Source organism: Emydura macquarii, unplaced genomic scaffold, assembly GCF_026122565.2.
Source record: "Emydura macquarii macquarii isolate MOO-44397 ecotype Brisbane River unplaced genomic scaffold, CSIRO-AGI_Emac_v2 contig_1644, whole genome shotgun sequence".
In the NCBI taxonomy this organism is placed as follows: domain Eukaryota; kingdom Metazoa; phylum Chordata; order Testudines; family Chelidae; genus Emydura; species Emydura macquarii.
The window spans coordinates 6,013,209-6,039,845 of NW_027131781.1; the positions used below are offsets into that span (position 1 = coordinate 6,013,209).

Sequence of the window (26,637 nt, forward strand, 5' to 3'; positions counted from 1 at the left end):
ACCCCAGGGGCGTTGATAGCCTGGTTAATCCTGGTGACAGCCACTTAGTTGCAGAGTTGTTTTTTTTTTCTCTCTGAAGTACATTTGTGCCACTTTGTAAATAAAATGTGTGCAGCTCCTGACTCAGCAGCCTGCATCCTCTGAGGCATAGCAGTATCTTGAGGGCACAAACACCAAGCCCTCTTGAGTTTCAGACAGTGCTGTGTGTCATAACTCGTGAGTTGGATCTGTGTCCTTCCTACCTGGAGAAGGCCAACTGCTGTTAGCTGAGATTAGAAGTGTTTCCCTGTGGGACAGAGGGTGTCACTAAAGGCAGTTGAGGCTAACATCCCTGGATGGTGACAGTAACTTCCTAACTATAAATCATTGAAAAGATTGTCGGGACAACAAGGACCCTCAGATTTCCTTGCTCACAGTTAGGCAGGTTTTAGGCCTGGAGATGGAGTGTTAATTTTCTTACAGTGGATGCAGATAAAGTTTCCAGGCTGCTGCTGCTTCTTTTTTTTGGGGGGGGGGGAGGGCTAGCTGTGTCAAAGGTGCATGCACTGTACAGTCTGCAATGCAGACCAGCATGTTGCCACTTCAGAGAAGTGGATTTACAGCCAGTGTAGAAATGTACAGTTACCCAGTTTGAATTAATACAGCATGATCTTTGCCGTCTGCTGTGTATTGCCTCAGAGCAACCTTCACAGTCCAGGTCGGTTTTGCCTGATGGCTTTCAAGCTGTCGCCAACCAGACATGTGACTTATGACACAGCATGCTTTTGGGGACAGTGGAGTTTGCAGAAGTTACTGGCTAGTTTCTGGAGAATGTTCTTTGCTTTGGATCTAAATTACACAAATATACTCAAATTATGGAGATGAGCACCTTGTAAATGTGCGTGTTGCTAATTATAATGATCAGAATTGAGGAACTGCATTAATGTACTTTGATTCTGCCTTCTTTTTTTTACAGTTCCAATGGTTATAAAAGGAATACAATAGCTTCTTATTAATATTGGCACTGTTATTGCATAGTATATTTTTGATGCTGCTTGTAAAGCCTTTTGAAGGTTCAAAACTCTGCAGGTGCCAAGTATTTCAACTAGTACTAATACATAGCACCATCAACTGGTGGATTGTGCCTTTTGGATATATAAGAAGGAGTGATCAAGATAAAAGATGGGGTGATCAGGACAGACGCAAAAGTGGAGCAAGTTGAGTAAGAGGATGGAGGAGGAAAAGCGCACACAATTCAGATCTATAGTTGGCTGATGGTTTGTCAGCTCTTCGATCAGCTACCTTCAAAGTATTTCTTCCCATACATATCTAAAGCCTGTGGTGTATTGTAAGGACCATGAGTGCAAAATCTTTTTTTTTTTTTTTTTGCTAGAGGAGAAGAGAAGGTACATAAATAGTCATTCAGCATTTGTCCAAACAGGGTCCTCCAGTACTGTGACAGAATGCACCCTGTATTCACACCCTACACACTATTGTAATAATGTTAATACAAGGTGTGCTTTGTGAGGTATCACTGGAAAACTCATAACTTGCTACATTAATTTTACCATGATATTACTGATCAGCAACACTGTGTAAAGTTATGACCATGTAGTATGATGTCATGACTGACGTGTTTCCCAGATGAGACTGGGGAGTGTCTAAACCAATTTCTCAAAGAAAAAGGGCAGGTGTTAACAAAGCTGATGGGCTATCAAGTAGATTATTTGCCAGGAAATGGGGAGCTGGGACAAAGATCTGCATCTTGGCAAAAAAAAGCATGAGGTCTCCTTCCTCCATCAGACCCTCTGTCTCTTGGTTTTCAGCTGGAAATGCTTTTCAGAGAGGGACTGAAACTATAAAAAGGAGGGGCAAACAGCCTAAGACCCTTCTCTTCCCCTGCCCATCTCATTCTCCACACCTGAGAAGATAAAAGAATCAGCTGTTGGACTCTAGGAGATGGATCCTGACCTGAAAGTTTGGTGAGTAATCCTGTTGGAAGCATGTGGTGAGAAACTTTGCTTTGAATCTACTATAGTTTGTTAAGTGAGGCACTAGAAAGCATTTTTATCTTTATTTTCTTGTTCTTGTAACCATTTGACCTTTATGCCTCATTAGTTGTACTCAACATTTCTCTCTTCATAGTTAATAAACTTATTTTATTTTATCTAATCCAGTGTGTTTTAAGTTAGTGTCTTGGTAACTCCATTTAGAGTATTAAGCTAGTGTATACTATTCCCGTAAAGGAACAAGATGTAATACATTTGGGCTGTCTAGGAGCGGGCAGGGCAGTACAAGACATACATTTCTGAGGGAAAATCTGGGACTTGGAGTCTGTTGGGCTCGCCCTGCAGCATAACCAAGGTTGGTGAGACCCAGAGTATAACCCAATTGTGGCTGGCAGCCACAGACACTTAAGGTGGCGCTTGCATGCTGAAAGGCTGTTTGTGAGTGACCCGACTGGTAGCTACTTCAGCAAGGTATTGTAAGGCACCCAAGGTTGCAGGGCAAGGGTGACGCAGCCCTTCACTGGTCTCAGCTCCAACCCAGTATGTCACAAGTACCTACTGAAGTCAACGAAAAGGCGCCATTGACTTCAACAGGCATTGGATTGGGCTCACAATGTATACATTTGTTACTATTTCTGCAGAGCTGTCCTGGTGAATAATGATTCTGAATCCCACCCAAAAGACAATCTCCGTGTCTTTGAAAACAGGTAGATTTTTCTTTTTTAGCCCTGAAATGAGCTTTTTATTTTATGAGAATAAATTCTTTGGTGGTTGAATTTCTCTTGGGCCATTATGCGATCTACCCATTTTACAAATGAAGGCTCCAATCCTGCAGTTACATCCACACAGGTGCATTGACATGGGTGGAATCCTTGTCTGAGGTGTGCGGGGTCCACCAGCACAGAGCCACTTGCAAGTCTGGGACCTAATGGACTGCAGAGCATTTTGATTTTGGAATGCCCTGAAGGCTATTTGGTGGCAGCTAGATTAGATTTCTAGGTTCTCCTGTCTGCTTTACAATCCTACCAGCTATTCAAAGAAAAACTGGCATGAAAGGAAAAACACACTTCTCAATTTTAGATTAAACACAGTGAGGTAAGTGCCCTGTGTGACTTGTTCCCAACACTGCCAGCACATCCACATAATGTTGATGCCCTTTAGCGGACATGATCAGCCTCCCGCACTGCTCAGAGGTGTAACAGTGCATGGAAGTCATTCAGTTATGAAATAGGAAAATTTGGGTTTACTTTACTTCTTTCTGTCTGTTTGATTTTGTTAAAAGAAAAATAGTTACATTGTAGGGTCAAATACCAGTAGGCAATAAAAACGTAATAAAGTGAAGGGCACAACAACCAACAGCAGCTGGGACTAAGGCACTCGAGATGAGGTGGCATGCATTTGTACCACATGTAACGTGTTCTTTTGACCTTGGTTTTTGGCTTTAACATATCTGATCTCTTCACTTAATAGGAAGATGTTGGTATCAGCTCCAGAATTGGGTTGAGATTTACAATTTTATTTGGCATCAAATCCTCTGGTTAGGTATTAAAAAAAGTCTGCTGCTGCCGCCAAGGATGCACCACTGAATTCCTAGGTGCAGGTGTAGTAGTACTAAAAAACATTTGATGTCCCCGTGTTTGCGTTAAAGGCATGGTTGAAATTCCCCAGGAATGAGGAGAGGGGGGGGGAAATGCTCCCCACAATCCTGAAAGCTGGGGGTCGAGCAGGGCAGAGGGGGAGCTGAGTTTCAGGAGAACTGCCCCCCTGTCCCCGCACCGTGCTCCAGTGCAGGGATGCCCAGTCCCAGCTCCAGCTGGGCCCTTTGCCTGCCTCTCCTCTGAAGGGGGTTCCCCCCCCTGCCTCCCGCTCACCCCACCACGCAGCCCCGCGGCCCAGCACCGAGCTGAGGTGTCGCTAGTGCCCCGCAGGCGCTTTCTCGGCACAGTCCGTTGACGGTCAGGACAGAAAAGCAGGCCGGGGAAACGCCTACCCCACGGCCTGGGCCCCTGGGCCAGATAAACGCCGCCCCGCCCCCCCCCCCCCCCCCCCCCGTCTCAGGGTCCCCCCGGGGCCGAAGACTCCCCCGCCCCCGAGCAGGGCCCGCCCGCGCGTTGTGTTTCTCGGCGGGGCCGGGCCAGTCAAGGGGCCGCGCAGGGCTGCGGTGGCCGCCGCCGGCAGCGTCTCCTCCCTCCCTGCCGGGGGCAGTGTCCCGGCTCGGCTCGGCCCGGCCGCGGCTGTGTCTGTGTCTGGGCGGGCCGGGCGGCGCGGCGCGGTGCCGGGAGGAGGAGGAGGGGCGGGCGCGGGGCTCATTCGAGGAAACGGAAGCGCCCGACCGCGATCGCCACCGACCGACCGACCGCCCGCCCCCCTCAGGCCGGGCCCGCGGGCAGAGCCGCCAGCCAGCCGCCGCGCCGTGAGTAACGGGCCGGGCCGGGCCGGCCGCTTCCCCGGGCCCAGAGAGCGCCTGTCAGAGCGGCGACAGGGCTCCCCCCGCCCCGGAACCAGCCCGCGGGGCCACGACCCTCCCCTCCCCCGTCGGGCCGCGGCCACCCTCCCCGCCCCTCCCCCCGCTAGGCGGCCACCCGCCCCGCCCCCACAGAGGGCTAGGGCTGCCCCCCCCCCCCCCCCATGTCCACCTGCGGGGCTGAACACATTGCAGCGTCCCCCCCCCCCGCAGGGCCAGCCACCGCTCTCCTCTTCCCCTAGCAGAGCTGCATGGAGCCGCCCCTCCCCCCCGCGGGGCTACCCAGGTCCAAATGCTCCCCCCACAGGGCTGCAATTCCTCCCCCCTCCCCCCACAGTTCTGCCCCAGCAAATGCTTCCCTTTACCTGGGGAATGCTCTGCCCCCCCCCCCATCCCCATCCCCCCTCGGGGGCGTGCACACACCTTGTGTTCTCCACACAGACACCCTGGCACATCTACACACCCCACCCACACAGCGCCTGTATTCCTTCCCCAGATGGGCGACACACCCGTGGCTGGGCTTCCTCTGCCCCCCCTCTGGACTCCTCCTTTGCTTCCTTCCCATCCCCCCCTGTGTATTTGCACCTGCCAGTCCACATACCCCCAGCCCCCACACTTTGTCCCCCCTACCCTTGCAGGGCTCTATATCCCCTGCCCCCTCGTGTGCCCACCGGCTCCCCACTGCATGGCTCGCGCTAGCCCCCATGTTGCCTCTCACCCCCTGCCTACTAAAAGTCTCATGTAACAACTCCCCCTTTCCCTTTAAAGGCTCTTACAGTAAGGGCCTTATCTGCTGGACCCTTACACCCTATATAGTGCCAGGTGACTTATCTGCAGGAATGGTCTCCCTGCCCCCCGCACACCTGCGTGCCCCACATGCAGGGAGGATGCTTCCTTTCCCCTTCACTCTCTCACACACACACACACACACACACACACACACACACACTTGTGACCCACAGGCATGCACACACATGCAGGCCCCTTCCCCAGTTGGGTCATGCCAGTAGGCGCATTCTGGCTTGGTGGCGTTCGGGGTATGTCTGAGTCGGGAGTTGCTGTGCGGCCCGCATTGCCAAGCAAGGAAGGCTGTTGGGAATACTGAGTTAAAAGCATGGGAGCAAAATGCAACAGGGCTTGGACAGAGCCTCTTCCTGCCTATGTGGCTATCTGGGCCAATACCATCCAGACAGACCAGTCTGGCCTGAATGATTTCTTTCCTCACCCCTCTCACACTCCAGTTAGCTCTGGGGATATTTAAAGCATGATGGAGGAAAAGAAATCTCAGGCCTTACATGAGTAATCTCATGCACCCCACAAACCCCAAAACGGCTTCAGTTATCATAGACTTCCAAGCTCCCCTTAATATATTGAGAGATCAGGCGTGGGGAGCGCATTAATTAAGAATCAGCAAAATAATGCTAACAGGAAGTCCTTCTCATCCATGTGTCTCAAAGCGCTGTACAGAGGTCAGTATCATTAGTCACATTTTACAGGTGAGGAAACTGAGGCACAGGGAGGGGAAAGTGACTTGCCCAACTCCACCTGGCAGGTCAGCAGCAGAGTCAGGAATAGAACCCACATCTCCTGACTCCCATCCCAGTGCTCTATCTGCTAAGAAACACTGCCTCCTTTTCCCAGGTAGCTTTCAGGGCCAGCCAAGACTCAGACCCCTGAGTCTGACAGACTGAAAGCTGTTTGTTTTCAGCCAGTCATACTCCAGCTTCCTCTCCTATTGTAGCATCCTGTCTTGACTTCTAATGCATTTGAATAGCGTCAAAGTTGTAGCTGTAACAAGAAAATATGTCTTCGTAATTGGCTGTGTGGGCAGATGTATGGGTGTTGTGCAAAGCTCTAAAACCTGACCTGCCTGACACTTGTACAGCTAAGCCACTCAGAAGGATGTTATTCATAAGATATTGTTCTGTGGTGGTTCTCAAGGAGAGACAAATGTGGGCATCTATCTAATCCCTCATCACCTCTCCATCCTCTCTGTAGGATGCAGTTATACTGCTAAGTGGGCTTAGGCTAGTATTATTTTGGCATCCTAAATATATTTGGGAGGGGGGTAAAGAGGATGTTGGAGGGTGGGCAGCCATGACAACTGAGTGAAAGGGGCTGATGACATTTGTAATTCAAATTTTGCTGTGTGTGGGTAGACCCCTGCACCTATGTCAAATGCCCTTGACTTCAATTCTTTATGTGGGTTGACATTTTTCACGCTTACCTGCCTAGTTTAAAACTGCTGCTGGTTTTTTTGGGCATGTTCAGAATTTTGGAAATCTGTCCAGGTAGGTGGGTGGAAATAACCAGGAATTATTTTGTTGGACTCTACAAAATATACAAGAGGCTTCTGATGCAAGTGTGATGTCTGACCTTTTAAGTTCTCTTATGTTTTGAGCACAGCATTGCTTTAACACGTGCAAGATTTTGGACACTCATCTAAATGTGTTTCGATTGTGATGGATGAGGCATTTCATTTCTGCTATCTGTTTTGTGCTAAGTAAATGGCCTGGACAAAGGAGAAACAGCTCTCAATTGTATTTCATGGCAGAGATTTATTTGGAGAGGCCTAGTGGCTGAAAAACAGGACCGGGACTCAGGAAACCTGGATTTTATTCCCAGTCCTGCTTCTGGCCCGCTGGGTGACCTTGGGCAAGTTGTTTCCCCTCCCTGTGCCTCAGTTTCCCCATCTGTAAAATGGAGATAATGATGCCATCCGTCCTCCTTTGTAAAGCGCTTTGAGATCTGAGATGATAAACTGAGATGATAAGATCTGAGATTATTATTTTGCAAAGATGGGACCAAACTAGAACTTTTATCCAAACATATCCTTCCCAGGTCTCTGAATTTTAGTTGTTTGTATTAAAATGGGCCAGGGTTCAGGACACCACTGGCTGTTTTGGCTGGTCTCCAATTGTTATTCAGTTCATGTGTTGCATGTTGCTATGTATGTCAGGAACACTTTGCCTGTGTGCACGCACGTGTGTGGTTGAACACAACTGCCTGGGGACTTGGCATAGTGCGGCTATGTGGTATAACTGGGACTTGTAGCAACATGGCACTCGTTTTATAAAAGGAAGCATTTTATTTATTTATTGTTTCAGTGCTTGTATAAAGTGCTGGACTGACACTCCTGTACGCTGGAGACCTCTCTGTCCCTAGAACAGGTACATAACCCTTAATGGCAATGCTATCTTCCCAGTAGTTCTCCTGCTAACCTTCCTCTGCACAGAAAGGACCTCCTCTAGGAGTGAACAAGAAATTCCATTTCCATGCTGATGGCACTCCATCCTGGCAAACTGAACATTAGCTCAGTTTGTTAACTTTTGAAATGGGGCTCTAGGAAAACACAAAACAAGAGTCAGGCGTGGCACTGGACATTCACATTGCTTGATTGGAATTTAATAACACGGTGGCATGGCATTGTCTTGTGTCTAGGGAATGTTGAACCCGAGTGTCAACAGTTATGCTAATATCTGCATCCTTATTATTTAGCATGAGCAGCATTGGCCCCAAGTAAGGTCAGGTTGCACTCCACAAAAGCAGACTTGATCTCTGCCCTGAAGAGCTTAACTTCTCCCTTGAAAGAAGACTTAGCAAATGAAAATATGGAGGAGCACTATGGTTAATAAGATTGTGGTTGCATGGGTCAGCTGTGCACAGTTTGATGGTTCCATATACAGTATTTGGAAGCTTTCCCCCCTGACTACTAGTCATTGTTGGTTGTAATCTAAGTTGATGCTATAAAGGTAGGTAACATATGCAGGGTAATGACAGAGAAAAGTAATCGTGCGAGATTTAACAAAGAAGAACCAAGGAATCATTGTGGTATCTAACCCGTAAAATGAGAGTAAGCAGCTATTTAACAAAAGTAGAAAACTTTATAAAAAATACATTGATCTGCAAAGTTTTTAATCCCATTCCCACATCTCACTCTTAAAGGTTTGGGCCTGAAAGATGACGAAGTATTTTCCCAAATAAAAATCTTTGTTTAAAACTTGTATTGAAGAAGTAGTTTGCTTGTATTGTTTTCACTGGGCAATTTTTTTTGGAGTCTAAAGTGCATATTTGCTTGCACACTAAAAGGCAGCTGTGTGACGTGTCCCATGTGTGCTGTTCTTCCAGAAACATGCAACATGGCAGCAGCCATGGAAACTGAACAACTGGGTCTCGAAATATTTGGAACGGCTGAGTGCGAGGAGCATACTGAGGCAGAGGAGCCGCCGAAGCTGGAACCCTTCTACGTGGAGAGGTATTCCTGGAGTCAGCTTAAAACTCTGCTCACAGACACTAGGAAACACCACAGCTACATGGTAGCTAAGGCCCCTCATGATTTCATGTTTGTGAAGAAAAATGACCCCGAAGGACCCCATTCGCATAGGATCTACTATCTCGGTAAGTTGTTAGCATGACCCGCGTCTTGATTCAAATCTAAACAACCGCAGTGGTGGTTTTAGTGTTCTTCCCCTGAATAAGTTGTTTCGGACAATGAAACCAGAAGGGCTCGTTACGGGCTTGATGCTGGAATTACTGGTCAGACTAAATGATCATCGTGGTCCTTGCAGGCCTTAAAATCAGGTTTTGTGGTATCTGAATGTTTCTGTCCAAAAACTACTGTAGTAAACATGAAAAATCCAGTCTGTGGAGAGAGCTGAAATCCTGTTCAGAGAACAGGGAGCCAGAGCTGAATTCTAACGCCAGTGCTTGCTTCTTGGGAAACCCTATATAGGGATCAAAAATCTGCGACTGGCCTGAATCAGCTGACTCAAGCTCCCGGGGCTCTGGCCCCAGGACTGAAAAATAGCTATGTAGACATTCGGGCTTGGGCCAATCCGAAAAGTCCAGAAGGCAATTTTTAGTCCTGCCAGCCTTAGTCGGCTGACCCGAGCCAACTGCGGCCGTGGTGTGGGTCTCTTATCCCTGTGTAGATGTACCCTTAGAGTCTGATTAGCAATTCAGAGGGCATGTGTGGAACCTCATTGAAATCCATGGAGTGCCAAATGGGGGCCCAGTCTGCCCATAGGCTGATCCCAGACCTGAAACTGATGATCTGTCCCCCTCAATTTCCCCACTCATAAAATGGGGGTTAGTAACATTTTAACTGGCCTTCACAGCATCCCTGTGAGGCAGTTTAATGGACACCGTCAACTTGAAACTTCATCCATTTATTGCATGTATAGCATATACAACTTTTAAAGTAGTGTCAGGAGCTACATCTTACTGCCACTCTTTGTAATTTTACTATCACATTCTCATATATTTAAAAAGTCTAGACCTTTCTCTATTGTTGCTGTGTGAAAAACCCATGCAGATAAGGGGAAAGTGTCTGTCTGATACAGAGGAAGGTGAAACTGACTAGACACAAAGTAAACAATGAAATATATAGAGGGAAATTGTTCTTTCATGTTGGAGAAATCTCATGGGTTGCTTTTAACAAAAGGAGGTAAAAAAGGTTCAGGAAGAAGAGTGACTGTTATGTTGAAAGTGATCTGTAAATAGGTCCAGTCCTGCTGCAGTGCTAATCAAGTCAGTGGCAAAACTCCCCTTCAAGAGGAGCAGGAGTTGGCCCCAAGGGTTATAAAACATGCTGAAGATGAAAAACATGCTGATTTGTTTTGTCTAACAAGTGTACTTTGGGGGGGGAGAGGGTGAGGGAGAAACCCCATCAAAAGATAGCTGAAAACCCCCTCATTGCAATCAGGAGGTGGGATTGCACCACATGTAGGCATACATAGCCAACCTAGTTTTGATCAAGCTAACTTCCTAAAAATAGCAATGCAGCCACGGTGGCACAGGCTAGCCATGCAAGTAGAGTCCTGCCCCGGACCCTAAGAATGTAGTCAGGCTTTAGCCCACACCACCACCTGTGCAACTGCCGTTACACTGCAATTTTTAGTGAGCAAGCTGAGCAAAGCTAGCTTGGGTATGCCCGATCTTGCTTTCCCGAGTGCAGTGTACACGAACCATTTGAGGCAAGGGGCATGAGCCTGTAATCCAGCAAAGAGCTTTTAATAATTAAGAAGCCCTGCTGCTGGAGCTTGATTTTGAAATGTTCGTAGAGTAACAAGTCCTGATATCCACTTTCAAGAGAATATCAGTGTTTTAGTGGAAGCATGCCTTTGGGCTTGGTAGGGTGCCTTGTTGCAAAATCTCACCTCAGTCACCTCCTCCTCTTCTGCTTGCAGTGAGGCTTCAGTGTGCAGACTTTCAACGGTTCCCCCTTAGCAAGGCCATTGATCATGCTGCTGTTGTCTCTTTTGGTTTTTTGTCTTTGTCAACTCCCGGGAGAGCATTTGTCATATTTTAATAATGGGGAATGAATCCTTTTTTCTCTTCTAGCCATGTCTGGTGAGAACAGGGAGAACACACTGTTCTATTCAGAAATTCCCAAAACCATAAACAAAGCTGCAGTCCTCATGCTTTCCTGGAAACCCCTTTTGGATCTCTTTCAGGTAGGTGAACATGATGATGCCTTGCTTCTTTCCCTCATGGCAGGCATTCACACTGCTCAGGCAAGCTGCAGCCGTTGCAGTTGTGCGCCACCCACAGGCTGTGCAGTGAGTGTCTGAAGGTCTTAAATGTTTCTGCTTTCCCTCATGCTTAGCTCATTTCTTTATTATTACATTTTAAAAAGATCTTGCCTTGTCGACTTGAGGAGTTTTGTAGCCCTTTTGTAAATCATTACAAAAATAAATCCTTTTTTGGGATGGTTTCCACTCCCCCTGCAGAGATTGCAGTTGCTGCATGGAGCTCCCAGCTGACCTTCTGCAGTAATTTTTCTGAAGGAAGAGCAAGGGACTTATTGTAGAAGTCTCACTTCTGTTGAGTCTGGGTGACTTCTGACTATAAAATTGGTGTAAATGTGTCACAGCCTTTGCCTTCCCCAAAATCCTCCTCTACTGGTCTACTGTGTGGCTGTTGTGTCAGCGCAGGACTACGGTAGCCCGCAGCCACATGCGCGGGAGAGGGGATCCATCAATTCATCCATATATTTGATCCACTGGCTGCCTCTGGCCCTCCTCATGTTGGAGCTCTGGGCTATACTCAGTAGTGCACAGGTGGTCTGAGCCTCTTACGTGGTCGCCCTGTGTACTGTGCTTCTCCTCAGCAAACCTGCAGCAGACCTGTGGTGTGGAGCAGTGGCCAGGCTTGCCCTAAGGCATTAGCTATGATGTGAGCACTTTGGGTATTACTGGGCTGTTCCCTGAAGAGGCTGTAGGTCCTACTTACAATTCTCTTGGTGCTCTCATCTCTCCACACTGATCATTATGAATCTTGGCTTGAGTTAGCTAAACTCTGCCTTACTCTTCCTCTCTGGTCACTGCAGAAATATTTTATTCTTTTACAAAAAGTTCTGTTTGCCCCATAACCATCAAGCTGGCAGGACATGCCGGGTGCGTGGACCTTGTCTGTATAGCAATAGAGCGCCCGCTAGTGATTTGTTGGAAACAAAAACCTACTCACTACATTTTTGGGTCTGGAAGCAAAAGTGAACAAACTGTGCTGCTTTTCGAGCGCCATTCCAGGTTGTGTCTTTCTCCTTAGGTGGAATCTCTCTCGTAAAGCTAGAGCTCCCTAAGCATTTCCAAACACTTGCCTCTCCCCATTCTGACACCTGTTCTTTGCACACAGTTGCCTAATTTTAACCAAAGTGGGAGTGAGTTTTAAATTGGTCTGGTTAAATTGGTGCAACCTTGTGTGGATACTCTTTAAACTAATTGAAATCTGGTTTATATAGGATTAGCTTGCAGCTGTAAGCGCGTAGGGGCAAGGAAAACCAGTATAACCAGTTGGTGTGTCCACACAGAAGCTGGCAATGATTTAACTCAATCTCGATGAGAAAGTTGCAGTGGTATAACTTAGTGTGAATTTAAACTGATGTCGTTAAAAGGCTCTGTGGACACTCTTATTTTGGTGTAAGAGCAGCTTAGTTTGGTTTAGCTTAAATTGATTAGGAGCAGAATTAAATAAACCAAAATGAGCTATTTCTATACTGAAATAAGTGTCCAGACAGCCTTTCTGCACCAGTTGAATTGTATTTAAAAATGATTCACCTTATATAAGTGCAACATTCTTATGTAAGCAAGCTCTAAGTCAAACCAGTGTAACTTGTGTGTAGGTAGCTTTTGATTTCCATCATTTGGTCACTTTGGTTTCCATCCTTCCCCTGAGAAATCAGATCTGAAACCAGCAGGAGGGAGCATTCTCGTCCCATGTTCACTGGCCCAAAAGGATGTTTGTAAAGCTCCCGAGACCGAATTGGCCTATGTCCACGCACGCACCGACACCCAGAAAAGGTAGAGCAAATCCTACAAAGAAAATGGCGGTGTCTGTGAGGGGCATCGCGAACGTTTGTTACCTTGGTTCAAATAAGATCCCCAAAGACTGAGTGTTACAGGGAGACTTACCAGACCACTAGGCGCTATCTGGGCACTAGTATATAGGGGCACTATCTGCTCCTACCCTTCTTTCCACCCAGAGGGGCACTATTGATCAGATTCTTTTTTCTACCAAGGATCTGCGGGACTTCTGCTCTGACAGGGCCTTATTCTGCTCTTGTTCTCACCAGTGCAAATTGGGAATAGCTCCATTTAAATTGTTGGTGGAGTTACTACCGGTTTTAGGTGTGAGATCTGAATGTGGCTCAGAGTGACTGGTATTGAGGACAGAGGCTCAAGAATGAGCAGGCTGCTTACAGCCAGGGGGTTCTCATTGGATTAACACATTTCTTGTTTGCCAGAGATGCTGGAACGCTATTCAAGCAGCCATCTAGCCGTAGCTCTTTGGAGCCAAGGAGATGCTTCATGCACATGAGGATACCAAGGTAAAAGTAGAGCAAACCAGATGATTTCTCCTCTCTCTTCCTGTTCAGGCTGCCCTAGACTATGGGATGTACTCCCGGGAAGAAGAATTACTGCGAGAGAGAAAACGCATTGGGACAGTCGGAATTGCCTCTTATGATTATCACAGGGAAAGTGGCACCTTTCTGTTTCAGGCTGGTAGTGGAATTTACCATATAAAAGATGGAGGCCCTCATGGATTTACCGTGAGTTCCCGCACACTGCTGATCCTCATGTTAATGTACCGGGTAGAATTTTTAGAAGAGCCATGCACCAGAGTCAAGGCAATGGGATTTGTAGATCAAGCAGCCAGTTATGGATTCACTGATAATTCTGCGAGTCACTGAAATGCATTCTAGAGATGGGGGGAAATTGTATGAAGTGTAAAATCCAAATGGTTGCTAGTAAGGTTGAGCAGAAGGGAGAACAGGAGAAAGGAATGTGCATAGTCGCTATCTCCGAATTTGTGATTTAGTGTAAGAGTCTTTGCATGAAGTTAATGGTTACAAGGCTGTTACTCTAAAGATTTGGCTGAGGAATTAAGACGAGAACTTTCTGAAAGAGCAGCTGGGATCAACTGCCACTTATGTGCTGAAGCTGGACTCTTGACTTCCAAGTCAGAGTAATTTCTTTTTAATATAACAAATGCCTGATGTCAGTCTAAGCCAATCATCTGAGGGATGCTGCTGCTTTCTCGGTGGGTTTAGTGAACGAGGCTATTGCGGGGTTCAGCCAATTCATCCATCAGGTGCAGTTTTTTAAAGTGAACTGACCTTTTCAAAACAATCTGACTTTCTGCTAGTGCTGATGAAAGGTGTCTGGTTTAGGGGTGTTAGTGTGGCGTCTGTGGAACCACTCAATAGGCACAGTGGAAGCACAAGCTTCCCTACAGACAGTGTGTGGGTATTTTATATTTTTCTTGGTCAAAAAGAGTTGGATTCCTCTCATACTAAGCCCCGGCATTTGAATGCAAGTAGAAGTTGGCTACTCTACCTGCCACTAACACTTATATGTGTACTTAAGGAAACCATCCATCTTTTTGGTGATAAATAGAATAATGCAGTTCAGTGCCTATTGTTGGTAGTTTAAATTTCTGTCTAATTCGTTTATTCTTTTTTTTTAAACAGCAACAGCCCTTAAGGCTCAATTTAGTGGAGACTAGTTGTCCAAATATACGGATGGATCCAAAACTGTGCCCAGCTGATCCAAACTGGATTGCATTTATCCATAGCAATGACATCTGGATATCTAATATACTAACCAGAGAAGAGAGAAGGCTAACCTTTGTCCATAATGGTAATGCATGCTCAATTTACTATCCAGATCTTTAATCTCTTTGGCCTTGTGTGTGTGTGTGTGTGGATACTCTGGGCTAAATTTGGCACTAGCATTAATGGATTCTATTGAAATTCATGGGAGTTGCCTCTGTTTATTACAGGCCTGAATTTGGCCATGTATATGTCACATTCTCTGTTTCTTCTGCTGGCATCGTGGAGCAATTCACTTCCGTGTCTGGGAAGATGGATCATTAGTTGAATGTATCGGGGAAGCTTTTTTTATTGAACCCAAAGTTTTCCCTGTGACTGCTTCCTTCGGAATGAGCAGAACTGGAGGAGAATTCCCATCCGTGACCTGACATGCTGCAAAGCTTCTTGGAAGTGATCTAAAGTGCTTCTGACTTGCACTCTGGCTTGTGCGTCATGTTCAGATAACAACTTATTTCTCGTTCTTTGCTTCTGCCGTCAACTGTATTTTACAGACATATCTTTGTGTGACTTGGATGAAGGAAAAGGTGAAATATCTACTTCCAGGGTGGATAAAAAACAATTAAAAATAAATTATTTTCAGAGTTAAATACTTTCTTCTTTTTAAATGTGAACCTTTAAATGTGAACTGACAACCTGTGTTAAGGCCTTAACTTCCTTAAAACCATATAGATACATAAATAATGCTGCATTATTGAGCTCGCCTCTAACTCAAATTTTAAATAGTTTAAGGGTGCTGCTTTTTCAGTTATATTCAGAAGCAGGGGGAAAACATCTTTAACTTTTGAGGACAACTCAAGCTTTATAAATGTCACAATGTCATGCACTGAATTAAGTACCCATGTTATTTTCAGTCTTTACAATGGAGTGAATGCTGGTATTTACATGTTTTCCAAATGTCAGTACTTTCAGTTTATGATGTGTAAAAAAGCTTTTGCCATATTCACTTTTGGTTTTAGTTAAGCTAGTAGGTGCAAAGAGAGTATTTTCCCCATATGAATGGGGAATTACTTTAGGTGCTGTGGCAGCAGAAAAGCTCGGTTCTTGGCTAACTGTTTCTCATGTTGCCTGTTCAGAATTGGCCAATGTAGAAGAAGATCCCAGATCTGCTGGGGTAGCTACTTTTGTGCTGCAGGAGGAATTTGATAGATACACAGGCTACTGGTGGTGTCCAAACGCTGAGCCAAGTAAGTGTGCTAAATGTGAAGTGTGTCTGACAGGCCTGAAATGTTGTCACACTGTCTGGAGCGGCTCACAACCATGAGAGCCTACCTCAGGCCATACTCCCCAAACTGGTGGTATGTTCTTTAATTAGATTTCACCAACCCAGTACCCAATGTGAACTCCTGTAATACTGTAATGGTCTTCCAGTGGAGTCACAGACAGTTCCCTTAGACACTCCAGTCTATCTTGCCAACCAGGCAAGCTGGACTATATGAGAAATGGTCACTTACACCAAAAATCACAAAATATTTAGGTTACACCCAGTCCTAAGAGACTAGTCACTCACCCAGGTCGATTTACATCCTAGATCTCGTGCCAAAGACAACGCTGGTAGCTAATTCTATAGTAAACTAACTAAAGGTTTATTAGCTAGGAAAAAGGGTTATTGAGAGGTTAAAACAGGTAAAATATATATACAGGTGAGTCACAGTCTCTAATTCCAAATGGTAACAGAGATGCAGTAATCTACCAATTTCCCAAAAGTCTCTCAGGGCTATCCAGAATAACTCTGAGGATCTCTGTCTTCTCGTTCAATTATTCTGCCCAGTAGAATCCAGACTCTGTCTTTTCATTCAGTTATTCTGCCCCAGTAGAATCCAAACAGTCCTGTGATGAAGAATTTTTCCTTGTGTCCATATTTATAGTTTCTTCTCAAGGAAATCAATTTGATAGTTCAGCTATCCACATGGACTCTTTTTTTCACAATGAAGAGAGAGGAATGCTTTTAGAGTAGTTGATCTCCAGTCATCACACACAATGACCACTTGCTTTGAAATGTCCTGGAATTAGCATCTTCCTGCTATAGTTCTTCATTTGCATTACTGGAGGCTTCTTTCTGTTTGATCAGTTACTTAGTTGCAGGAATAAATACAATGCAAATATTCACTGTTACATTATAAGGGGGGTGGGGAGGGGAGGGGATAGTTGAGTGAGAACAATATATGCAGTGTCCTACAAGCATTTAATAACACACCAGACACATTCTTATCAATTTAACATCCCATATTTATTTTGATAATGCTAACAGACAGATAAGCAAGACTGGTTTCCAGCTGTGCATTTGTCAGTGTTCAGTCAGGCCTGGAGCCTTGGTGTGAGCTGGCACCTGGTCTGCCAGTGTCTCAGACATTCCCTAGAAATTGGGAGGAAATGAACCCAGTGCCCCTGCCTAATTTCACTTCCTGCTTCTCAGCCCTCTTTGTGATATGACTTTCTGTTTGTAACTTTGTTTGTAAGTTTGCTGTGGAAAGCACGATGGCACTGACAAAACCATGATTTCAGAGGAGAAAATAAGAAGATGAACTCTTAAGGAATGAGGATTTGATTTTAGACAAGTGTCCCTATAGTAGTATTGGAGAAAAGACCAAATGGAGAGAAGTACATACAATATCTAGCAGAGGGGCTAATCTCGCTCTGTTTTTTATGAGAGGTCAGTTCATCCTCTGGACATGTAGTTTAGAAGGAAGAGATTTTTGTCTAATTCAAGTGATAACATTTGTAAGAGATTCAGGATGGTTTGGCATAGTGAAAGGTAAAATGCAGTTGATTGGATTTCCCTCCAGCATTGAATAGTTGGAGCTGCAGTGTATGGTATGTGATATAGCTTCCCCACTACTACCCAAAGGAACAGTACAGCTGTGTGTAATAAATGTATTATTACAGCTGTGCTGAATGTGGAATGTATTTGTTCTTTTCTAGCTGTCACCGGAGGCAAAATTCTTAGGATTCTTTATGAAGAAAATGATGAGTCAGAGGTGGAAATTATTCACGTCACATCCCCAATGTTGGAGACCAGGAGGACGGATTCCTTTAGATATCCCAAAACAGGTGAGACCGTTGCTATCCTCTCTCCTCTTTCCCCTCTCTCATCACCTGGGACACTCTCATTGTATTCCTCTTGTTTTACAGCAGGGCTCGGCAGCCTTTGGCAAGGGGCATGCCAAGTGTTCCCCCCTCCCCTCTCCCAAATGCTGTGGGCCCAGCACCCTGGCCAGTGGCTTATGGGGTGTCCAGCGCCCGGGGGCCACTATTTGTATTTGCCAACCCACCCACCCCCTGTCTGTGGCGGGGGGGGGGGGGGGGGGTGTCTGCGGGCCCGTTTCCTGCTCTCGTACCCCTCCCCCTCCCCCTGGTCGGCATTCCCCGGGGCGTGGACCTGGAGGGGGCACTGGTTGGGCCCGCCTCTGAGGAGCCACCCCCCACTGACATCCCCATGGCCTTCCGGCGAGGAGTGGGAGTGAGAGAGGCAGATGCCCCTGGGCCACCCAGTGGTGGGGGGAAGGCTGCCTGACCTCTGTGCGCCCGGGGTCCCCGCAGCTCCCTATATATACCCAGTGCGGGGCCCTCAAGCAGTGCTGTGCGGCAGCCGTTCCCCCGCTCCTGCCTGCTGCGGCTGTAGCCAGGGCAACGCTGGGCCCATGTGGGAGAGGGGTGGGGGCGGATGGGGGGAGCAGCTGCCGCGTGGCGCAGCATTGCTTGGGGCTGTGAGTGGCACCGCGTGCCACTCAAAATCATCCATGCCACAGGTTGCTAACCTTTGTTGTAGAGTAATGCCCATCCTAGTCTCTGAAGACAAGGCTGCCTTGGTTAATAACCCATGTGTCTCCTTGAATTGCCTGCTGTGCATGTCAAGCGAATGTGGCTGGGAAGCAGCCTCCACGGAGATCAAACTAGTCAACGTGTGGCCCGGCTCTGGCAGTATAGGTCCTAAGGTGATTGCTGAAGCTAGGTCTCTTGTGAGTTGGCAACATCCTGCGGTGTCTTCGCTCTTTTGGAGCTGCTGTCGTTTGTCTGTCTGACTCTGTGGCATAGTTCCTCCTTACAACGCTACAGCTCAGTGTGAACCCTGCAGAGTGAGCACACGTTTCACTGAGGGTTTTGTATGTAGCTGCGAGGCTATGCCCTAGTGATGTGGCATGGGGAGTAGGAGCGTTATGTTCCCCTGGGCACTCTCCAGAACTAGATACTTTCTGCTTAGAGCCTGGGCTGCAGACGTTATGCGCTCCTCACCGAATATTACAGTCAGTATTGCAAGCGGTCCTGTCATTGCTCCTGAAATGGCAAGAGAGTAGGAGTCTCCAGCTGCCAGGCTTGGGTTTTTATAGATACTGTGACACGACAAAAGGGTGGGACAATGTGGAAACAAATATGGTTGGGTCTTGGGGCACTGTGACATTTGGAAGTGGGTAGGCAGAACTGACACTCCGGCGTGCTGAGTGCTGACTTACAGCTGCATGTGAAGATCATGCTGCCAGTCTAAGCAAGTCAACCCCGGTTCTGGAGAGCTGCTGCTGTGATTACAGGTCACGCCAGTCACAGTTACAGTGATAGTTTCATTCCATGCTGCCTCCTTTCCTTAAATCTCATATTTGTCTGTTACTTCTTGATCTGAATTCCGTGCCCTCCCGAAACAGAAACAGCACAATTAGGCTAATCAGTCAAAGAGCGTTCTGTTCTGTTCTGTTCTGTTCTTTGCTTCTTTCATTTCTATGTAAACTGAATTTCAGAATTATTTGAAACATGGGTGTGTCCTCCTGGAAGCAATCATATTGTCTGTTGCACAGTTTGTGTTTGACTGTTAACATCTGTTTTTATAGGTACAGCAAATCCAAAGGTCACTTTCAAGATGTCTGAAATAACGATTGATGCTGAAGGAAGAGTAAGTTTGAAGCTCCATTTATTTCCTACATTAATTATACCTTAATTACTTTTTTTTTTTTTAAACCAAATTAGTATCTCATCTCAAAGCAAATAGACCTCCTTGATGCACAATTGTCCAATTGTTTATCTGAGGATCAGTGTTTCAAACAGGTTGGGCCCGGTCTAGTGTCAGATACCTGGTGTGTGTATATCATAGTACACAGCCTCCTGCCCCCCTGCCATGCTGAGCAGCTGTGTTACAGAGTGGAATATTTCCTGTGTAGGTGGTCAGACCTTCTTTTATGTTTGGCCATCTAGTTAGCTGCAGATACAGCTTCTTTATGGAAAAACTGTAACTGGGAAGAGAACGTATGGTTTGTAAATGTGTTCCTGCATGCAGGCTCTTCGGGAGGTGAGCTTAGTTCCTGTTCAGGATCTGCTGTTGGCCACAAACACAGCAGGCCTATGGAGCCCAATGCAAGATCTTGTAACCAAAACCAGCTGGATACAGTGACCGTCCGTGTATAATTGGGGTCTTGTCTATGCCGGGGGATTTTGTCCAATGTAGCTAGGTAGCTGCACTGATGCCAACCTCGAGTGTAGACAAGTAAAGCTACCATGACCCATGATTTGTAGTAGCACAGCTCCTCCTGTTTGCAAGCAAGGGAAAACTGCATCAGTGCAAATCATGGCTTGTAGTAACAGTAATAATACCTAGTTCTTATCTAGCACTTTTCATCAGTAGATCTCAAAGCACCTTACAAAGGGGAGGAAGGGGGCTCCATCTCATGATACCCAACTCTAAAAAATGAGGAAACTGAGGCAGCGGAGACAAGTGACTTGCCCAGGGTCACCCAGCAGGCCAATGGCAGAGCTGATAATAGAACCCAGATCTCCTGAGTCTCAGTCCAACTTGTCCTATCTGTGCTAGGGGTTTGCAGCCCTCAGCTAGCATTGTGTCTGGCCGTGGATGGTTGTAATGGGGGCCAGTCCTTCATGCTAAAAAGGCCTCGCGTGAACACTGACTAACCTTCCACTATACAGAGCAAAAGTAGTCTGTGTACATACACACGCACACACAAACTGTACCTTTGTGAGGTTATTTCGGTATCACTGAATTGCTGTCATTTTCAACAGATTGCAGCTGTCGTGGATAAAGAACTAGTGCAGCCATTTGAGGTCCTGTTTGAAGGAGTAGAGTATATTGCTAGAGCTGGATGGACTCCAGAAGGAAAATAGTGCGTATGTTAAACCTGGCTCTGCTTACAGGGATTGGGGTGATAAGGTTAGAAATGGATTGTTCTGGGCTCCGTCTTTCCCTTTGGCCTAAGCCTGCTCTTGTTTTTGCATAGCTACACACTTGTGTGTGTGAAGGGGATGGAGTGAGAGTGAGTCAGTCAGTCTATCTTGGTATTTATCAGGCCTTATCACCATAGTATCTGAGCACCTCACTGTCTTTAATGTACTTATCTTCCCAATCCCCCTGAGAGGCAGGACAAATATATACCCGTTTACAGATGGGGACTGAGTGACTTGTCCAAGGTCACAGAGGCAGTCTATGACTGTGGAGGGACTTGAACATAGGGCTCCAAGTCCTAGGTTAGCATCTTAACCACAGGGCCATCATTACTGACCAGACTTGCTGGTCAGAAAACCTATTGTAAGTGCTAATTACATTTGCATGTAATTTTTAACCCTAAAGACAATGTGGCACATTGTTTCTAACTCACCAGAAGCTGTTCCAGAATTGCACCTCTTGGATCAAAAGCTGATATTCACGTTGTAACTTTTTTTTTTTTTATCGCGGAAGAAATACAGCAGTACACTTCCTGTGTGTGCTTGGCTTCCTATAGAAGTGTTAACAAGGCTATATGGATAACTATCAACAGGCTGGTGGGATCCACTGAAGAGGACCCTGTCAAGTCATTTAAACTCCAGAATTCTATTTTTAGGCATCTAATAAGACTAGAAATATCTTCACAAGTAGCTTTTAAATTTCAATTTAAAAACTTCTGCTTCCTCATTTCCTTTAGATCTCTCTTTTCTTTGCTTCTCATTCCATGTTCTGCCCTAAGCAGGATCCAAATCTGATGATGTTAGAACTAGTCGAGCTTTTGAAACCACAGGGTTTGAGTTGGGTTGAAATCAGGCAAAACTAGTTCTTCCATCCCTACTTAAGAGCTGATGTGATTCTTTGAAATGTTCGGGGAAAAATTTGTTTTACATTTAACTTTGGCCAGGTGTCTTCTGACTGGATCTGAAATTGACCATTCTTCATTCCACCAAAATGCCTGGCGTTACCGATTATCAGATAACATTCTCTCTGCTGTCTAATACTTAGAAAAATGCACCCATAATTACTAATACTTTCTTTCTGCAATAGTGCCTGGTCCATCTTGCTGGATCGCTCCCAAACACGGCTACAGATCGTGTTGATCTCTCCTGCATTATTTATCCCAGTAGAAGATGATGTTATGGAAAGACAAAAACTAATAGACGCCGTGCCAGACTCTGTTACACCACTGATTATTTATGAAGAAACAACAGACATCTGGATAAATGTAAGAATTTTATTTTTAGATTCTTTTAACCGTTCATTGTTCAGAGACCTGTTTGTTCACATTCTTCACGGCACATATGTTATTTGCATTACTCTGGTTCTGAGAGGGTGCAATCTGGATAAAGGTCTCCATTATGGTAGGTGCTTTTCATACACAGAGTAAGACACTCCCTGCCTTGAAGAGCTTGCAATGTATATCAAATGTAGACCAACCAGTAAAAGGTTAGGAAAGCGGAGAAGGCAAATGATGTCCAAAGTCATGTGGCAGAACAGTGGCAGAGTTTGGACTAGAACCCGTGTCACCTACCTGCCTTTCAGTAACCTGTCCACTAGACTGCACTGTCTCACAGCTTTGCATTATAGTATTAGACTCAAGCTCCTTTAGTCTCCTTAGATCGTTCACTTTCAGCAGATCAGCACAGCAGATCTTCTAGAATTAAACACCAAAACAAAGAGCCCACGCAAAATTTCAGATTAAACAAGTATTGCCAATGGTGACGTTTCTTGGGGGCAGATCTCTAACTCCCCGTGGCAGAATTACACCAATGCATTTAAAAAAAAGTTGTGAACCTTTAAAATATCTTTTCCACGACTAACAAAAAATTATCCACAGAAACTGATGTTTTAAAAAACAGCTACAGTATACTCTTAATTATCCGAACCACAACTATCTAAAACCCCCTTTTTACCTGAAACGGAGTTATGTCCCTCAGTGTCTATTAATCACGCTGAGAATTCCCTCATTTATTAGAATTATTCACTGTTCCTCACCCTCTTAGCTGTGTAACATTTTGCTAATTGGGGATGTCCCTATGTGATCTTCTTACAGTTATCCTTGCAGTGTGAAATGTACGTGTGATACCGGAGCATTAGTGTAACACCATAAAAAGGGAGCTGCTTACAGCACTGCAGCAGTGATGGAGTACATGTAAGATTGATGCCCCTGAAATGCCATCTCCTTGGAGTTGTCTACTCTCAGTAGGACTGGAAAACATCACATACTGATGTACAGTTAGATCATTCAGCAGTGATCGTGCTCTCTCTCAGGACATTTTAATGAACTCTTTGTATATAGCTGTGTTCTCTTGAAGGGATAGACTCTGTAGTCATAAAACAGAACTTGCAAAGTTCCTGGGTGTGTCTCTGTCTTGCTCAGGAGCTGCACCAGTAGGCGTATCCTCTTTTTTTTCCTAGCATGCTAATTGTTTTCCCACTGTGGTTTGTACAGTTCAGTTGAAAATGCTCCTTCCCTCAGTGTGTCTAAAATTACTGTCCCCCAGATGGCAAGCAGAAGGTGATTAACACCAGATCAGCTTTTTGCTCTGAAATAACCCTTCCCTTTCAGGGTCTGCATTGCAGACTTCTGAAATAAGAGGCCATTGAATATGGAACTTCTCTGCAGCTAGCATTTTGTCATAAGCTGCCTGTCTTCCCCTGCAGAGCCCTACATCTGCCTCCAGAGCTGAGCAAGGGACTGCAGGAGAGAAAGAACTTGGTAGGGTTTTCTCTGTGGGCTGGCACGAAAGGAGTGGGATGCTGACGGTAGAAAGCAAGACAGTGAGTGAAGACTATGGCTGGGCTTGCGTAGCCCATGTGGCTAATGTACATCATAATCTGCAGGCTGATCCATTGCAAGAGTGGTTCTCAAATAATGGTCTGTGGGTTGTAGGTGGTGTATGGAGCCCTTCCATCTGCTTTCCAGAATGAGACCTCTTGAACAAATGTGTGGGGTTAGGCCCCAGAGAGGATCTTTCTCTCCTGGAGTGGTCCCTAGAATGAAGTGAGGTGAACTATGGTATAACATGCATCTTCTGCACTTGTCTGTGCTGGGTCAGTGAGCAATAAGAGTTGCACAGGAACTCCATTGTGTCCATTTCCTATTGATAGCCATAAACAAATCACTTTGTTTTGGCAGATCCATGATATTTTCCATGTTTTCCCTCAAACCCACCAAGACGAGATAGAGTTTATTTTCGCCTCTGAATGTCCGACGGGATTCCGGCACCTGTACAAAATCACCTCCGTTTTGAAGGAGAGCAGATACAAACGATCATGTGGAGGCCTCCCTGCGCCAAGTAAGAAACACCGCTGTTTCTCTTCAATTGGGCATTTGCCACTGAATATGGGTGAAGTAACTGCAGCCTCTTCCAGAGGACAGGAAAGATCTCTTCCTCCTTCCCCAGTGGAGACTGGCCCCCATCCAGCAAAGCATTGAATCATGTACTTCATAATCATAATACTACCTAGCTTTTACATAGCACTAGTCTCCTTGACATCACTAGGTCTACTCACTTGCTCAGTGTTGCACGTGTGCTTGTAACAGGAGGAAGGATGGATGGCACAGATACTTCTATATTCTGTGCGTAAACGGATTCAGTTTTAATCATGGTTCTTTTTCATTAATGAAGGGGGAGATTTTTCAGAGGTACAAATGGGAGTTAAATGCCCACATCCCAGCCATAACTGAGAAAAGTGCTTGATTGGCTTTTCATGCTCAAGACAAATGACTGGCCCATTAACGTGCTTTCTGGGTCTTGCAGATTAACCAGTCTATCAGTAATGTGGTTCATGTCAAAAGGGGATTTTACCTTCTGAGAAAGAAAATGTGAAATCTGGGTTCTCCAAGTAGTAAAGCGCTTTGGTGCACAGTGCTGAATGTGGACGGTTGACGTGTAATGTGTAAAAATAACAACAGTCTCCTCTCTGTCTCTTGGCACAAATTGCAATATAGAGATTTAAATGAAAGAGTGCATGCTGTCCACGCTCTTATCAAGATATGCCTTGGGTTTCTTGCTTAGAAATATTTTGAATACCCTGATTGGAGCCAGAATTTGGCCTGTTCTTAGAGTGGGGAAGGAAATGAAGACCACACCACTATGCACAACGTGCTGGCCCGAACGACGACTATTCACAGCACTATGCATGTTCTTGCAGGCATCTGTGAGGCTGCTGCATGGACAGACGCTAACCGAATGTTAGGAACCATTAGGAAAGGGATAGAAAATACCGTAATGCCACTATATAAATCCATGGTGCGCCCACATCTGCAGTGCTGGTGTGCAGTGCTTGTCGCCCCATCTCAAAAACGGCATATTAGAATTGGAAAAAGTACAGAGAAGGGCAACTAAAACAATTAGGGGGATGGAACAGCTCCCATATGAGGAAAAAATTAAAAGACTGGGACTGTTCAGCTTGGAAAAGAGACAACTAAGGGGGGATATGCTAGAGGTCTATAAAATCAGACTGGTGTGGAGAAAGTGAATAGGGAAGTGTTATTTACCCCTTCACATAACACAAGAACCAGTGGTCACACGATGAAATTAATAGGCAGCAGGTGTAGAACAAACAAAAGGAAATATGTCTTTACACAATGCACAGTCAACCTATGAGACTCGTTGCCAGGTGATGTCATGAAGGCCTAAAGCATAACTGGGTTGAAAAAAGAATTAGATAAAATCATGGAGGACAGGTCCATCGGTGGCTATTAGCCAAGATGCTCCTGGTGTGCTGTAGGCTCTGTCTGCCAAATGCTGTGACAGACAATGGGATGGATCGCTCAATAACTGCCTTGTTCTGTTCATTCCCTCTGAAGCATCTGGCACCAGCCACTGTCAGAAGATAGGATCCTGGGCTTGATGGTCCATTGGTCTGACCCCTATGGCTGTTCTTACAGCACATAAATTAGCAGAAGAAAAATACTGGCAGCTGCTGCAAATGGAAAGACAGGAACATTCAGTTTAAATAAAATAAAGTTACTTGTACAGTTAGGTCAAACTTTGGCCCCAGTCAGGTACAGTACAATTACGTTCAGAACCCTTGCACTTCTTGCCAATTAAACTCCTATATTGCAGTCCCTGCCTGGAAGCAGAGGATACTATTAATCTATTTGCTATGTGAGGACAGCATGCTTAGACCTGCATGCTAAAGAAGGATGTATCTAAGTTTACTAGTTACAGCGTCCTGGTGTCACGCAGTTGATTTTTTTCAGAAGGTAAAATCCTCTTTTGAAATTAAATTCATTATTACTATAGTGCTAAAAACCTAGTAACTTGTCTAGTGGCGTTGGTCTGCCTAGACTGACTTCCTACTTCTGACACTGGTAAATAGCTGTTGCTTCTGAGGAAGGCAAGATCTCCTTTTAACATAAAGCTGTGTGTAATGTTCTTGGGGAAGTTTGAAAACTGTGACATTACAGAGCTTTACTCTTCGATTTGATTTTTGCAAAATCCTTCAACTTTGCAGCTTCACTCAAAATAGAACTTCATTTTGAGTGAAAGTGAGCCGACCTGATAAAAAATGGTTCTGTTTTTCCCCAGCAAAATCCTTTTGACATCTTAACCGTACAAACTCCATAAATCACATTTCACGTATTTCAGTGCAGAGCCTGCCATTTTGTGCAAGTGTGGTAGGAAAGGGAAACACTGAAGGTTGCAGAACGAGATGGGGGAAACTGTTGAATGAGAATTCTTTGACATTATTTTTTCCAGAATGTCAGTGATCTGTCCTCCTCTCCCTGGTCCACTCCGGCCAGCTGTGTAACACTGGGCTGGAGAGTTGGGAGGAGAGTGAGTCTTTCCCAACCCGAGTTTGTGAGCAGGTTAAATCAAGCAAAGTCTGAAAGACGAAGTTCTATTTGTGAGACTTTGTTGTGATG

At 45.6% G+C, this 26,637-nt stretch overlaps 1 protein-coding gene across 7 annotated transcripts in view; it reads left to right on the forward strand.

Annotated features, from left to right (window-relative positions):
- Nucleotides 1–534: 534 nt before the first annotated feature.
- The window catches only part of DPP8 (dipeptidyl peptidase 8), a 43,291-nt gene continuing 17,188 nt past the window's right edge, over nucleotides 535–26,637 (forward strand). For 4 of the 7 annotated variants that reach the window (XM_067555554.1, XM_067555555.1, XM_067555559.1 and 1 more), the window contains exons 1-12: nucleotides 535–1,961; nucleotides 2,630–2,695; nucleotides 8,581–8,850; nucleotides 10,795–10,907; nucleotides 13,328–13,501; nucleotides 14,423–14,591; nucleotides 15,637–15,747; nucleotides 17,483–17,611; nucleotides 19,381–19,442; nucleotides 20,561–20,661; nucleotides 21,807–21,984; nucleotides 23,899–24,058. In XM_067555554.1, coding sequence (XP_067411655.1) covers nucleotides 2,647–2,695; nucleotides 8,581–8,850; nucleotides 10,795–10,907; nucleotides 13,328–13,501; nucleotides 14,423–14,591; nucleotides 15,637–15,747; nucleotides 17,483–17,611; nucleotides 19,381–19,442; nucleotides 20,561–20,661; nucleotides 21,807–21,984; nucleotides 23,899–24,058 — 1,516 coding nt within the window. In that variant the 5' untranslated portion in view covers nucleotides 535–1,961; nucleotides 2,630–2,646. Of the gene's footprint in view, nucleotides 1,962–2,629; nucleotides 2,696–4,278; nucleotides 4,402–7,287; nucleotides 7,623–8,580; nucleotides 8,851–10,794; nucleotides 10,908–13,327; nucleotides 13,502–14,422; nucleotides 14,592–15,636; nucleotides 15,748–17,482; nucleotides 17,612–19,380; nucleotides 19,443–20,560; nucleotides 20,662–21,806; nucleotides 21,985–23,898; nucleotides 24,059–26,637 lie in introns of those variants that run through there. The other 3 variants (XM_067555557.1, XM_067555556.1, XM_067555558.1) reach the window with 3 other exon arrangements.